Below are 15,358 nucleotides of genomic sequence, written 5' to 3'. Positions count from 1 at the left end.
CAGTGCCCTTGTTTGGGTGTAGGGTCTGATCAGAGCCTGGAGGTACTGAGGTGCCGTTCCCCTCACAGCTCTGTAGGCAAGCACCATGGTCTTGTAGCGGATGCGAGCTTCAACTGGAAGCCAGTGGAGAGAGCGGAGGAGCGGGGTGACGTGAGAGAACTTGGGAAGGTTGAACACCAGACGGGCTGCGGCGTTCTGGATGAGTTGTAGGGGTTTAATGGCACAGGCAGGGAGCCCAGCCAACAGCGAGTTGCAGTAATCCAGACGGGAGATGACAAGTGCCTGGATTAGGACCTGCGCCGCTTCCTGTGTGAGGCAGGGTCGTACTCTGCGGATGTTGTAGAGCATGAACCTACAGGAACGGGCCACCGCCTTGATGTTAGTTGAGAACGACAGGGTGTTGATCCGTGACACACTGTAATAGGGTGCAGGACACCTCTAACTTAGTGTTTGATCCGTGACACTGTAATAGGGTGCAGGACATCAGTGGTGAAAGAGACCATATGACTGACCACAGGGGTAAAGGCCAGGCAGAGAGTCCATATGTGGATTAGAGGACATGACTGGTGGTCTGTGTGTGTGGAACCCCCAGAGTGATTTTTACTTTATTTAACCTTTATTTAACTAGTCAGGTCAGTTAAAAACAAATTCCTGTTCAGGGGCAGAACGACAGAACGACAGATTTGTGCCTTGTCAGCTCGGGGATTTGAACTTGTAACCTTCCAGTTACTAGTCCAACGCTCTAACCACTAGGCTACCCTAGTGACCCTGTAGTGGTAGTTTGTTGACCCTGTAGTGGTGTTTATTGACCCTGTAATGTAGTGGTAGTTTATTGACCGTGTAATATAGTGGCAGTTTATTGACCGTGTAATGTAGTGGTAGTTTATTGACCCTGTAATGTAGTGGTAGTTTATTGACCGTGTAATGTAGTGGTAGTTTATTGACCGTGTAGTGGTAGTTTATTGACCCTGTAGTGGTAGTTTATTGACCCTGTAGTGGTAGTTTATTGACCGTGTAATGTAGTGGTAGTTTATTGACAGTGTAATGTAGTGGTAGTTTATTGACAGTGTAATGTAGTGGTAGTTTATTGACAGTGTAATGGTAGTTTATTGACCATGTAGTGGTAGTTTATTGACCCTGTAGTGGTAGTTTATTGACCGTGTAATCTAGTGGTAGTTTAATGACAGTGTAGTGGTAGTTTATTGACCCTGTAGTGGTAGTTTATTGACTGTGTAATGTAGTGGTAGTTTATTGACCGTGTAATGTAGTGGTAGTTTATTGACCCTGTAATGTAGTGGTAGTTTATTGACCCTGTAATGTAGTGGTAGTTTATTGACCCTGTAATGTAGTGGTAGTTTATTGACTGTGTAATGTAGTGGTAGTTTATTGACCGTGTAATGTAGTGGTAGTTTATTGACCCTGTGGTGGTAGTTTATTGACCCTGTAGTGGTAGTTTATTGACCCTGTAGTGGTAGTTTATTGACCGTGTAATGTAGTGGTAGTTTATTTGACCCTGTAGTGGTAGTTTATTGACCCTGTAGTGGTAGTTTATTGACAGTGTAATGTAGTGGTAGTTTATTGACCCTGTAATGTAGTGGTAGTTTATTGACTGTGTAATGTAGTGGTAGTTTATTGACCGTGTAATGTAGTGGTAGTTTATTGACCGTGTAATGTAGTGGTAGTTTATTGACCGTGTAATGTAGTGGTAGTTTATTGACCGTGTAGTGGTAGTTTATTGACTGTGTAATGTAGTGGTAGTTTATTGACCCTGTAGTGGTAGTTTATTGACCGTGTAATGTAGTGGTAGTTTATTGACCCTGTAGTGGTAGTTTATTGACTGTGTAATGTAGTGGTAGTTTATTGACCGTGTAATGTAGTGGTAGTTTATTGACCGTGTAATGTAGTGGTAGTTTATTGACCGTGTAATGTAGTGGTAGTTTATTGACTGTGTAATGTAGTGGTAGTTTATTGACCGTGTAGTGGTAGTTTATTGACCGTGTAATGTAGTGGTAGTTTATTGACCGTGTAGTGGTAGTTTATTGACAGTGTAATGTAGTGGTAGTTTATTGACCGTGTAGTGGTAGTTTATTGACCGTGTAGTGGTAGTTTATTGACCGTGTAATGTAGTGGTAGTTTATTGACCCTGTAATGTAGTGGTAGTTTATTGACCCTGTAATGTAGTGGTAGTTTATTGACCGTGTAATGTAGTGGTAATTTATTGACCGTGTAATGTAGTGGTAGTTTATTGACCGTGTAATGTAGTGGTAGTTTATTGACCGTGTAATGTAGTGGTAGTTTATTGACCGTGTAGTGGTAGTTTATTGACCGTGTAGTGGTAGTTTATTGACCGTGTAATGTAGTGGTAGTTTATTGACCCTGTAGTGGTAGTTTATTGACCGTGTAATGTAGTGGTAGTTTATTGACCCTGTAGTGGTAGTTTATTGACCGTGTAATGTAGTGGTAGTTTATTGACCGTGTAATGTAGTGGTAGTTTGTTGACCCTGTAATGTAGTGGTAGTTTATTGACCCTGTAATGTAGTGGTAGTTTATTGACCGTGTAATGTAGTGGTAGTTTATTGACTGTGTAATGTAGTGGTAGTTTATTGACTGTGTAATGTAGTGGTAGTTTATTGACCCTGTAGTGGTAGTTTATTGACCCTGTAGTGGTAGTTTATTGACCCTGTAATGTAGTGGTAGTTTATTGACCCTGTAATGTAGTGGTAGTTTATTGACCGTATAATGTAGTGGTAGTTTATTGACCGTGTAATGTAGTGGTAGTTTATTGACCCTGTAGTGGTAGTTTATTGACCCTGTAATGTAGTGGTAGTTTATTGACCCTGTAATGTAGTGGTAGTTTATTGACTGTGTAATGTAATGGTAGTTTATTGACCGTGTAATGTAGTGGTAGTTTATTGACCGTGTAATGTAGTGGTAGTTTATTGACCGTGTAATGTAGTGGTAGTTTATTGACCGTGTAATGTAGTGGTAGTTTGACAGTGTAATGTAGTGGTAGTTTATTGACCCTGTAATGTAGTGGTAGTTTATTGACCCTGTAGTGGTAGTTTATTGACTGTGTAATGTAGTGGTAGTTTATTGACCCTGTAGTGGTAGTTTGTTGACCCTGTAGTGGTAGTTTATTGACCGTGTAATGTAGTGGTAGTTTATTGACCCTGTAGTGGTAGTTTATTAACCGTGTAATGTAGTGGTAGTTTATTGACCCTGTAATGTAGTGGTAGTTTATTGACCGTGTAGTGGTAGTTTATTGACCGTGTAATGTAGTGGTAGTTTATTGACTGTGTAATGTAGTGGTAGTTTATTGACCCTGTAGTGGTAGTTTATTGACCCTGTAGTGGTAGTTTATTGACCCTGTAATGTAGTGGTAGTTTATTGACCGTGTAATGTAGTGGTAGTTTATTGACCCTGTAGTGGTAGTTTATTGACCCTGTAGTGGTAGTTTATTGACCCTGTAATGTAGTGGTAGTTTATTGACTGTGTAATGTAATGGTAGTTTATTGACCGTGTAATGTAGTGGTAGTTTGACAGTGTAATGTAGTGGTAGTTTATTGACCCTGTAGTGGTAGTTTATTGACCCTGTAATGTAGTGGTAGTTTATTGACCCTGTAATGTAGTGGTAGTTTATTGACCTTGTAGTGGTAGTTTATTGACCCTGTAGTGGTAGTTTATTGACCCTGTAATGTAGTGGTAGTTTATTGACCCTGTAGTGGTAGTTTATTGACAGTGTAATGTAGTGGTAGTTTATTGACCGTGTAATGTAGTGGTAGTTTATTGACCGTGTAATGTAGTTTATTAACCGTGTAATGTAGTGGTAGTTTATTGACCCTGTAATGTAGTGGTAGTTTATTGACCGTGTAATATAGTGGTACTTTGACAGTGTAATGTAGTGGTAGTTTATTGACCCTGTAGTGGTAGTTTATTGACCGTGTAATGTAATGGTAGTTTATTGACCGTGTAATGTAGTGGTAGTTTATTGACCGTGTAATGTAGTGGTAGTTTGACAGTGTAATGTAGTGGTAGTTTATTGACCCTGTAGTGGTAGTTTATTGACCCTGTAATGTAGTGGTAGTTTATTGACCCTGTAATGTAGTGGTAGTTTATTGACCCTGTAGTGGTAGTTTATTGACTGTGTAATGTAGTGGTAGTTTATTGACCCTGTAGTGGTAGTTTGTTGACCCTGTAGTGGTAGTTTATTGACCGTGTAATGTAGTGGTAGTTTATTGACCCTGTAGTGGTAGTTTATTAACCGTGTAATGTAGTGGTAGTTTATTGACCCTGTAGTGGTAGTTTATTGACCGTGTAATGTAGTGGTAGTTTGTTGACCCTGTAGTGGTAGTTTATTGACCCTGTAATGTAGTGGTAGTTTATTGACCGTGTAGTGGTAGTTTATTAACCGTGTAATGTAGTGGTAGTTTATTGACTGTGTAATGTAGTGGTAGTTTATTGATCCTGTAGTGGTAGTTTATTGACCCTGTAGTGGTAGTTTATTGACCCTGTAATGTAGTGGTAGTTTATTGACCGTGTAATGTAGTGGTAGTTTATTGACCGTGTAATGTAGTGGTAGTTTATTGACCCTGTAGTGGTAGTTTATTGACCCTGTAGTGGTAGTTTATTGACCCTGTAATGTAGTGGTAGTTTATTGACTGTGTAATGTAATGGTAGTTTATTGACCGTGTAATGTAGTGGTAGTTTATTGACCGTGTAATGTAGTGGTAGTTTATTGACCGTGTAATGTAGTGGTAGTTTATTGACCCTGTAATGTAGTGGTAGTTTATTGACCCTGTAGTGGTAGTTTATTGACCCTGTAATGTAGTGGTAGTTTATTGACCCTGTAGTGGTAGTTTATTGACAGTGTAATGTAGTGGTAGTTTATTGACCCTGTAATGTAGTGGTAGTTTATTGACCCTGTAATGTAGTGGTACTTTGACAGTGTAATGTAGTGGTAGTTTATTGACCCTGTAGTGGTAGTTTATTGACCGTGTAATGTAATGGTAGTTTATTGACCGTGTAATGTAGTGGTAGTTTATTGACCGTGTAATGTAGTGGTAGTTTGACAGTGTAATGTAGTGGTAGTTTATTGACCCTGTAGTGGTAGTTTATTGACCCTGTAATGTAGTGGTAGTTTATTGACCCTGTAATGTAGTGGTAGTTTATTGACCCTGTAGTGGTAGTTTGTTGACCGTGTAGTGGTAGTTTATTGACCCTGTAATGTAGTGGTTGTTTGTTGACCCTGTAGTGGTAGTTTATTGACCGTGTAATGTAGTGGTAGTTTATTGACTGTGTAATGTAGTGGTAGTTTATTGACCGTGTAATGTAGTTGGTAGTTTGTTGACCCTGTAGTGGTAGTTTATTGACCGTGTAATGTAGTTGGTAGTTTATTGACCCTGTAGTGGTAGTTTATTGACCGTGTAATGTAGTGGTAGTTTATTGACTGTGTAATGTAGTGGTAGTTTATTGACTGTGTAATGTAGTGGTAGTTTATTGACCGTGTAATGTAGTTGGTAGTTTGTTGACCCTGTAGTGGTAGTTTATTGACCGTGTAATGTAGTGGTAGTTTATTGACCCTGTAGTGGTAGTTTATTGACCGTGTAATGTAGTGGTAGTTTATTGACCCTGTGGTGGTAGTTTATTGACCCTGTAGTGGTAGTTTATTGACCCTGTAGTGGTAGTTTATTGACCGTGTAATGTAGTGGTAGTTTATTGACCGTGTAATGTAGTGGTAGTTTATTTGACCCTGTAGTGGTAGTTTATTGACCCTGTAGTGGTAGTTTATTGACAGTGTAATGTAGTGGTAGTTTATTGACCGTGTAATGTAGTGGTAGTTTATTGACCGTGTAATGTAGTGGTAGTTTATTGACCCTGTAATGTAGTGGTAGTTTATTGACCGTGTAATGTAGTGGTAGTTTATTGACCGTGTAGTGGTAGTTTATTGACCGTGTAATGTAGTGGTAGTTTATTGACCGTGTAGTGGTAGTTTATTGACTGTGTAATGTAGTGGTAGTTTATTGACCCTGTAGTGGTAGTTTATTGACCGTGTAATGTAGGGGTCGTTTATTGACCCTGTAGTGGTAGTTTATTGACCGTGTAATGTAGTGGTAGTTTATTGACCGTGTAATGTAGTGGTAGTTTATTGACCGTGTAGTGGTAGTTTATTGACCGTGTAATGTAGTGGTAGTTTATTGACCGTGTAGTGGTAGTTTATTGACTGTGTAATGTAGTGGTAGTTTATTGACCGTGTAATGTAGTGGTAGTTTATTGACCGTGTAATGTAGTTGGTAGTTTGTTGACCCTGTAGTGGTAGTTTATTGACCGTGTAATGTAGTGGTAGTTTATTGACCGTGTAATGTAGTGGTAGTTTATTGACCCTGTAGTGGTAGTTTATTGACCCTGTAGTGGTAGTTTATTGACCCTGTAGTGGTAGTTTATTGACCCTGTAATGTAGTGGTAGTTTATTGACCCTGTAATGTAGTGGTAGTTTATTGACCCTGTAGTGGTAGTTTATTGACCGTGTAATGTAGTGGTAGTTTATTGACCGTGTAATGTAGTGGTAGTTTATTGACCCTGTAATATAGTGGTAGTTTATTGACTGTGTAATGTAGTGGTAGTTTATTGACAGTGTAATGTAGTGGTAGTTTATTGACCGTGTAATGTAGTGGTAGTTTATTGACCGTGTAATGTAGTGGTAGTTTATTGACAGTGTAATGTAGTGGTAGTTTGACAGTGTAATGTTAGTGCCCACAATTATGTGTTGTGCCTTTGTGCGTTAGTGTTTTGGTTATCAGTGCCATATTTTTGTGGTTAAAGTTAGGAAAGTCAGGTGGGTTTGAAAGTAGAGGTTGGGATTGCATTTCCTGTGTAGAAACAGTCTAATTATATCCATGTCTGATTGTGTGATGAGGAAGCTAGGACCACATGGTAGGGTGGCAGCATCGGATGTGGGAAGGAAGGATGTTGTCCAGGGAGCTTCCTCTCTGCGACTCGGAAAGTGTAGAGGAGAAACAGGAGCTGGGGATGGGGATGGGATAGAGAAGAGGGTTGGGGAGCTGGGATGGGGATGGGATAGAGAAGAGGGTTGTGGGGAGCTGGGGGTGGGATAGAGAAGAGGGTTGGGGAGCTGGGGGGTGGGATAGAGAAGAGGGTAGGGGGTGGGGATGGGACAGGGGGGGATGGGGATGGGACAGGTGAGGAGGGGGATGGGACAGAGAAGAGGGTAGGGGGTGGGGATGGGACAGGGGGTGGGGATGGGACAGGGGAGGAGGGTAGGGGTGGGGATGGGACAGGGGGTGGGGATGGGACAGGGGGTGGGGATAGAGAAGAGGGTTGGGGGTGGGGATGGGACGGGGGGTGGGGATGGGACAGGGGAGGGGGATGGGACAGGGGAGGGGGGATGGGACAGAGAACGGGGGGATGGGGATGGGGATGGGGATGGGACAGGGGATGGGACAGGGAGGGGGATGGGACAGGGGGTGGGGATGGGACAGGGGTTGGGGGTGGGGGATGGGACAGGGGAGGGGGGGATGGGACAGGGGGTGGGGATAGAGAAGAGGGTTGGGGGTGGGGATGGGACAGGGGAGGGGGGATGGGACAGAGAACGGGGGTGGGGATGGGACAGGGGAGGGGGATGGGACAGGGGAGGGGGGATGGGACCGAGAACGGGGGTGGGGGTGGGACAGGGGAGGGGGTGGGACAGAGAACAGGGGTGGGGGTGGGGATGGGGATGGGACAGGGGAGGGGGATGGGACAGGGTAGGGGGGGGGATGGGACAGGGGAGGGGGATGGGACAGAGAACAGGGGTGGGGGTGGGGTGGGACAGGGGAGGGGGGATGGGATAGAGGGAGGGGTGGGTATGGGACAGAGAACAGGGGTGGGGGTGGGGATGGGGGATGGGATAGAGGGGAGGGGGTGGGGATGGGACAGAGAACAGGGGTGGGGGTGGGGATGGGGATGGGACAGGGGATGGGGGATGGGATAGAGAAGAGGGGTGGGGGTGGGGATGGGACAGAGAAGAGGGTTGGGGGGTAGAGGGCTGGGGGAGCAGGCCTGGGGGAGCAGAGTGGGGGGGAGCGGGCGGGGGATAAGGGCTGGAGGGAGCAGGTATGGGGGGGGCAGTGTGGGGGAGAGCAGGGTGGGAGTAGCAGGGCTGCAGCTGTGTGACTGTGATTACTGGAACATCTGGCCCAGTTAACAGGAGCTGATAAACCTGCAGTTTTCAGTCAGGGAAGCTTATCTAGACCCAGTGGAATGCTCTTTCATGGGAGGAGGGGAATGGTCTGCTCTTGGCGGAGTGCCATCCCCGCCCCTCCCCTCCCCTCTAGTGTCTCTCCCTTTCAATTTCAATCTCTCTCTCTGCCTGTGCACCTCCCAACCCAACCAGTCTGTCTCTTTCTTTCTCTCTCTCCCTGCCTCCTCCTCCTCTCTCTCTCTCCCTGCCTCCTCTCTCTCTCTCTCTCTCCCTGCCTCCTCCTCCTCTCTCTCTCCCTGCCTCCTCTCTCTCTCTCTCTCTCCCTGCCTCCTCCTCTCTCTCTCCCTCCCTGCCTCCTCCTCTCTCTCTCTCTCTCTCTCTCCCTGCCTCCTCCTCTCTCTCTCTCCCTGCCTCCTCTCTCTCTCTCTCTCTCCCTGCCTCCTCCTCTCTCTCTCTCTCTCTCCCTGCCTCCTCCTCTCTCTCTCTCTCTCTCCCTGCCTCCTCCTCTCTCTCTCTCTCTCCCTGCCTCCTCTCTCTCTCTCTCTCTCCCTGCCTCCTCCTCTCTCTCTCTCTCCCTGCCTCCTCCTCTCTCTCTCCCTGCCTCCTCCTCTCTCTCTCTCTCTCTCTCTCTCTCTCCCTGCCTCCTCCTCTCTCTCTCTCCCTGCCTCCTCCTCTCTCTCTCTCTCTGCCTCCTCCTCTCTCTCTCTCTCTCTCTCTCTCTGCCTCCTCCTCTCTATCTCTCTCTCCCTGCCTCCTCCTCTCTCTCTCTCTCTCCCTGCCTCCTCTCTCTCTCTCTCCCTGCCTCCTCTCTCTCTCTCTCTCCCTGCCTCCTCCTCTCTCTCTCTCTCTCCCTGCCTCCTCTCTCTCTCTCTCTCTCCCTGCCTCCTCTCTCTCCCTGCCTCCTCTCTCTCTCTCTCTCCCTGCCTCCTCCTCTCTCTCCCTGCATCCTCCTCTCTCTCTCTCTCTCTCCCCTGCCTCCTCCTCTCTCTCTCCTGCCTCCTCCTCTCTCTCTCTCTCTCTCTGCCTCCTCCTCTCTCTCTCTCTCTCTCTCTCTCTCTCTCTCTCTCTCTCTCTCTCTCCCCTGCCTCCTCCTCTCTCTCTCTCCCTGCCTCCTCCTCTCTCTCTCTCCCTGCCTCCTCCTCTCTCTCTCTCCTGCCTCCTCCTCTCTCTCTCTCCCTGCCTCTTCCTCTCTCTCTCCCCTGCCTCCTCCTCTCTCTCTCTCTCCCTGCCTCCTCCTCTCTCTCTCTCTCCCTGCCTCCTCCTCTCTCTTTCTCCCTGCCTCCTCCTCTCTCTCTCTCCCTGCCTCCTCCTCTCTCTCTCTCTCTCTCTCTCTCCCTGCCTCCTCCTCTCTCTCTCTCCCTCCTCCTCCTCTCTCTCTCCCTGCCTCCTCCTCTCTCTCTCTCCCTGCCTCCTCCTCTCTCTCTCTCCCTGCCTCCTCCTCTCTCTCTCTCCCCTGCTTCCTCCTCTCTCTCTCTCTCCCTGCCTCCTCCTCTCTCTCCCTCCCTGCCTCCTCCTCTCTCTCTCTCTCTCCCTGCCTCCCTCCTCTCTCTCTCCCTGCCTCCTCCCTCTCTCTCCCTGCCTCCTCCTCTCTCTCTCTCCCTGCCTCCTCTCTCTCTCTCTCCCTGCCTCCTCCTCTCTCTCTCTCGCCCTGCCTCCTCCTCCTCTCTCTCTCTCTCCCCTGCCTCCTCCTCTCTCTCTCTCCCCTGCCTCCTCCTCTCTCTCTCTCTCCCTGCCTCCTCCTCTCTCTCTCTCTCCCTGCCTCCTCCTCTCCCTCCCTGCCTCCTCCTCTCTCTCTCTCTCTCTCTGCCTCCTCCTCTCTCTCTCTCCCTGCCTCCTCCTCTCTCTCTCTCTCTCTCTGCCTCCTCCTCTCTCTCTCTCTCTCCTCTCTCTCTCTCTCTCTCTCTCTCTCTCTCTCCTCTCTCTCTCCCTGCCTCCTCCTCTCTCTCTCTCCTGCCTCCTCCTCTCTCTCTCTCCCTGCCTCCTCCTCTCTCTCTCTCCCTGCCTCCTCCTCTCTCTCTCTCCCTGCCTCTTCCTCTCTCTCTCCCTGCCTCCTCCTCTCTCTCTCTCTCTCCCTGCCTCCTCCTCTCTCTCTCTCCCCTGCCTCCTCCTCTCTCTCTCTCCCCTGCCTCCTCCTCTCTCTCTCTCTCTCCCTGCCTCCTCCTCTCTCTCTCTCTCTCTCTCCCTGCCTCCTCCTCTCTCTCTCTCCCTGCCTCCTCCTCCTCTCTCTATCCCTGCCTCCTCCTCTCTCTCTATCCCTGCCTCCTCCTCTCTCTCTCCCTGCCTCCTCCTCTCTCTCTCTCCCTGCCTCCTCCTCTCTCTCTCTCCCTGCCTCCTCCTCTCTCTCTCTCTGCCTCCTCCTCTCTCCTCTGCCTCCTCCTCCTCTCTCTCTCTCTCCCTGCCTCCTCCTCTCTCTCTCTCTCCCTGCCTCCTCCTCTCTCTCTCTCTCTCTCCTCCTCCTCTCTCTCTCTCTCTCTCGCCCTGCCTCCTCCTCTCTCTCTCTCTCGCCCTGCCTCCTCCTCTCTCTCTCTCTCGCCCTGCCTCCTCCTCTCTCTCTCTCTCGCCCTGCCTCCTCCCCTCCTGTCTCTCCCTTAGTAATCAGTAAGAAGCCAGAGAGCCAGAACACAGACAGGATGTTAGCTGTGGGACTAACAACACAACACTGACTCTTTGCAGTAGCAGCACCGTCATAGTGTTCCGCTGGGCTCTCTGCAGTGACTGTCAGGGAGAATAGCCAGGAAAGTAGCTATAGCTCTGTCAGAGTAGCTGAAACCAGCACCGGTCGGTCCCAGTCCTTATCAAGAGGACTTATCCCAGAGAGAGGAAGAGTAGCAGGGAAGAGTAGCTAACAGTGAGAGTAGCAGGGAAGAGTAGCTAGCAGGGGAGAGTAGCTAGCAGGGAAGAGTAGCTAGCAGGGAAGAGTAGCTAGCAGGGAAGAGTAGCTAGCAGGGAAGAGTAGCTAGCAGGGAAGGGTAGCTAGCAGTGAAGGGTAGCTAGCAGTGAAGAGTAGCTAGCAGTGAAGGGTAGCTAGCAGGGAAGGGTAGCTAGCAGTGAAGGGTAGCTAGCAGTGAGAGTAGCTGGCAGGGAAGCGTAGCTAACAGCTAGGAGCTCTGCAGCAAACAGCTGTGCTTAAACGGACTGCATTCAGACCTTCTCAAGAATAACTAACTACCCTACAGGAACTAACCTCCATCCCTCTCTCTGCCTGGCCGTGCCGTGTGGGCCGGGCCGTGCCGTGCCGGCCGTGCGGACCTAACCTCCATCCCTATCTCTGACTGGCCGTGCCGCGCGTCATGTCTTGCAGGTGTTCCTGAAGGAAGAGCTGGAACACCGGCTGGAGAAGGAGAGGGAAGTGGTGCGGAGACAGGCGGGCATGGTGATCCGGGCACACATACTCAGCTATGTGGCAAGGTGAGTACTGCTGGGGGGAGGGACTAGGAGGGCTGGGGGAGAGGGACTAGGAGGGCTGGGGGAGAGGGACTAGGAGGGCTGGGGGAGAGGGACTAGGAGGGCTGGGGGAGAGGGACTAGGAGGGCTGGGGGAGAGGGACTAGGAGGGCTGGGGAGAGGGACTAGGAGGGCTGGGGCTGAGAGGGACTAGAGGGCTGACGAGGAGGCTGGGGGAGAGGGACTAGGAGGGCTGGGGAGAGGGGACTAGGAGGGCTGGGGGAGAGGGACTAGGAGGGCTGGGGGAGAGGGACTAGGAGGGGCTGGGGGAGAGGGACTAGGAGGGCTGGGGAGAGGGACTAGGAGGGCTGGGGAGAGGGACTAAGAGGGCTGGGGGAGAGGGACTAAGAGGGCTGGGGAGAGGGACTAAGAGGGCTGGGGAGAGGGACTAAGAGGGCTGGGGGAGAGGGACTAGGAGGGCTGGGGGAGAGTGACTAGGGACTGGGAAGCGGGCTGGGGGAAAGTGACTAGGGGACTGGCAAGAGGGCTGGGAGAGAGTGACTAGGGGACTGGCAAGAGGGCTGGGGGAGAGTGACTAGGAGGGCTGGGGGAGAGGGACTAGGGACTGGCAAGAGGGCTGGGGGAGAGTGACTAGGAGGGCTGGGGGAGAGGGACTAGGGGACTGGCAAGAGGGCTGGGGGAGAGTGACTAGGAGGGCTGGGGGAGGGTACTAGGAGGGCTGGGGGAGAGGGACTAGGAGGGCTGGGGAGAGGACTAGGAGGGCTGGGTGAGAGTGACTAGGAGGGCTGGGGAAGAGGGACTAGGAGGGCTGGGGGAGAGGGACTAAGAGGGCTGGGGAGAGGGTCTAGAGGGCTGGGGAGGTGACTAGGAGGGCTGGGGAGAGTGACTAGGGACTGGGAAGCGGGCTGGGGAAAGTGACTAGGGGACTGGCAAGAGGGCTGGGGGAGAGTGACTAGGGGACTGGCAAGAGGGTTGGGGAGAGTGACTAGGAGGGCTGGGGGAGAGGGACTAGGGACTGGAAAGAGGGCTGGGGGAGAGTGACTAGGAGGGCTGGGGGAGAGGGACTAGGGGACTGGCAAGAGGGCTGGGGGAGAGTGACTAGGAGGGCTGGGGAGAGGGACTAGGGGACTGGCAAGAGGGCTGGGGGAGAGTGACTAGGAGGGCTGGGGGAGAGTGACTAGGAGGGCTGGGGGAGAGGTATTAGGAGGGCTGGGGCTGGGGAGAGGTATTAGGAGGGCTGGGGCTGGGGGAGAGGGACTAGGAGGGCTGGGGGAGAGTGACTAGGAGGGCTGGGTGAGAGTGACTAGGAGGGCTGGGGGAGAGTGACTAGGGGCTGGGGGAGAGTGACTAGGAGGGCTGGGGAGAGTGACTAGGAGGGCTGGGGGAGAGTGACTAGGAGGGCTGGGGGAGAGTGACTAGGAGGGCTGGGAGAGAGTGACTAGGAGGGCTGGGGGAGAGTGACTAGGGGACAGGGAAGAGGGCTGGGGAGAGTGACTAGGGGACTGGAAAGAGGGCTGGGGAAAGTGACTAGGGGACTGGAAGAGGGCTGGGGGAGTGACTACGGGTTTGGAAAAGAGGGCTGGGGGAGAGTGACTAGGGAAGAGGGCTGGGGAAAGTGACTAGGGGACAGGGAAGAGGGCTGGGGGAAAGTGACTAGGGGACAGGGAAGGGGCTGGGGGAAAGTGACTAGGGACTGGAAAGAGGGCTGGGGGAGTGACTACGGGATTGGAAAGAGGGCTGGGGGAGAGTGACTAGGGGACTGGGAAGAGGGCTGGGGGAGAGGGACTAGGAGGGCTGGGGGAGAGGGACTAGGAGGGCTAGGGGAGAGGGACTAGGAGGGCTGGGGAGAGGGACTAGGAGGGCTAGGGGAGAGGGACTAGGAGGGCTGGGGGAGAGGGACTAAGAGGGCTGGGGGAGAGGGACTAAGAGGGCTGGGGAGAGGGACTAAGAGGGCTGGGGGAGAGGGACTAAGAGGGCTGGGGAGAGGGACTAAGAGGGCTGGGGAGAGGACTAGGAGGGCTGGGGGAGAGTGACTAGGGGACTGGGAAGCGGGCTGGGGGAAAGTGACTAGGGGACTGGCAAGAGGGCTGGGGGAGAGTGACTAGGGGGACTGGCAAGAGGGCTGGGGGAGAGTGACTAGGAGGGCTGGGGGAGAGGGACTAGGGGACTGGCAAGAGGGCTGGGGGAGAGTGACTAGGAGGGCTGGGGGAGAGGGACTAGGGGACTGGCAAGAGGGCTGGGGGAGAGTGACTAGGAGGGCTGGGGGAGAGGGACTAGGAGGGCTGGGGAGAGGGACTAGGAGGGCTGGGGAGAGGGACTAGGAGGGCTGGGGGAGAGGGACTAGGAGGGCTGGGGAGAGAGGTACTAGGAGGGCGACGAGGAGGGCTGGGGAGAGGGACTAGGGGAGAGGGACTAGGAGGGCTGGGGAGAGGGACTAGGAGGGCTGGGGAGAGGGACTAGGAGGGCTAGGGGAGAGGGACTAGGAGGGCTGGGGGAGAGGGACTAGGAGGGCTGGGGAGAGGGACTAAGAGGGCTGGGGGAGAGGGACTAAGAGGGCTGGGGAGAGGGACTAAGAGGGCTGGGGGAGAGGGACTAAGAGGGCTGGGGGAGAGTGACTAGGAGGGCTGGGGGAGAGTGACTAGGGGACTGGGAAGAGGGCTGGGGAAAGTGACTAGGGGACTGGCAAGAGGGCTGGGGGAGAGTGACTAGGGGACTGGCAAGAGGGCTGGGGGAGAGTGACTAGGAGGGCTGGGGAGAGGGACTAGGGACTGGCAAGAGGGCTGGGGGAGAGTGACTAGGAGGGCTGGGGGAGAGGACTAGGGGACTGGCAAGAGGGCTGGGGAGAGTGACTAGGAGGGCTGGGGGAGACTAGGAGGGCTGGGGGAGAGGGACTAGGAGGGCTGGGGGAGAGGGACTAGGAGGGCTGGGGGAGAGGGACTAGGAGGGCTGGGGAAGAGGGACTAGGAGGGCTGGGGGAGAGGGACTAAGAGGGCTGGGGGAGAGGGTCTAAGAGGGCTGGGGGAGAGTGACTAGGAGGGCTGGGGGAGAGTGACTAGGGGACTGGGAAGCGGGCTGGGGGAAAGTGACTAGGGGACTGGCAAGAGGGCTGGGGGAGAGTGACTAGGGGACTGGCAAGAGGGCTGGGGGAGAGTGACTAGGAGGGCTGGGGGAGAGGGGACTAGGGGACTGGAAAGAGGGCTGGGGAGGACTAGTGACTAGGAGGGCTGGGGGAGAGGGACTAGGGGACTGGGGGAGAGGGACTAGGGGCTGGGGGGGAGTGACTAGGAGGGCTGGGGAGAGGGACTAGGGGACTGGGAGGGCTGGGGGAGAGTGACTAGGAGGGCTGGGGAGAGGTACTAGGAGGGCTGGGGGGGGGAGGGACTAGGAGGGCTGGGGCTGGGGAGAGGGACTAGGAGGGCTGGGGGAGAGGGACTAGGAGGGCTGGGTGGGGACTAGGAGGGCTGGGGGAGAGTGACTAGGAGGGCTGGGGGAGAGTGACTAGGAGGGCTGGGGGAGAGGACTAGGAGGGCTGGGGAGAGGACTAGGAGGGCTGGGAGAGAGTGACTAGGAGGGCTGGGGAGAGTGACTAGGGGACAGGGAGGGCTGGGGGAGAGTGACTAGGGGACTGGAAAGAGGGCTGGGGGAAAGTGACTAGGGGACTGGAAAGAGGGCTGGGGGAGTGACTAGGGATTGGAAAAGAGGGCTGGGGAGAGTGACTAGGGACTAAGAGGGCTGGGGGAAGTGACTAGGGGACAGG

At 52.3% G+C, this 15,358-nt stretch overlaps 1 protein-coding gene across 1 annotated transcript in view; it reads left to right on the top strand.

The window, feature by feature from the left end:
• The window catches only part of myo10l3 (myosin X, like 3), a 250,853-nt gene that overhangs the window by 138,344 nt on the left and 97,151 nt on the right, over window positions 1-15,358 (top strand). The window contains exon 21 of the mRNA XM_065019717.1: window positions 11,499-11,605. Within this exon, the coding sequence (XP_064875789.1) occupies window positions 11,499-11,605 (107 nt within the window). The remainder of the gene's footprint in view (window positions 1-11,498; window positions 11,606-15,358) is intronic.

Source organism: Oncorhynchus nerka, linkage group LG1 (assembly GCF_034236695.1).
Source record: "Oncorhynchus nerka isolate Pitt River linkage group LG1, Oner_Uvic_2.0, whole genome shotgun sequence".
Lineage (NCBI taxonomy): Eukaryota > Metazoa > Chordata > Actinopteri > Salmoniformes > Salmonidae > Oncorhynchus > Oncorhynchus nerka.
This window is presented reverse-complemented; position numbering and strand designations above follow the sequence as displayed.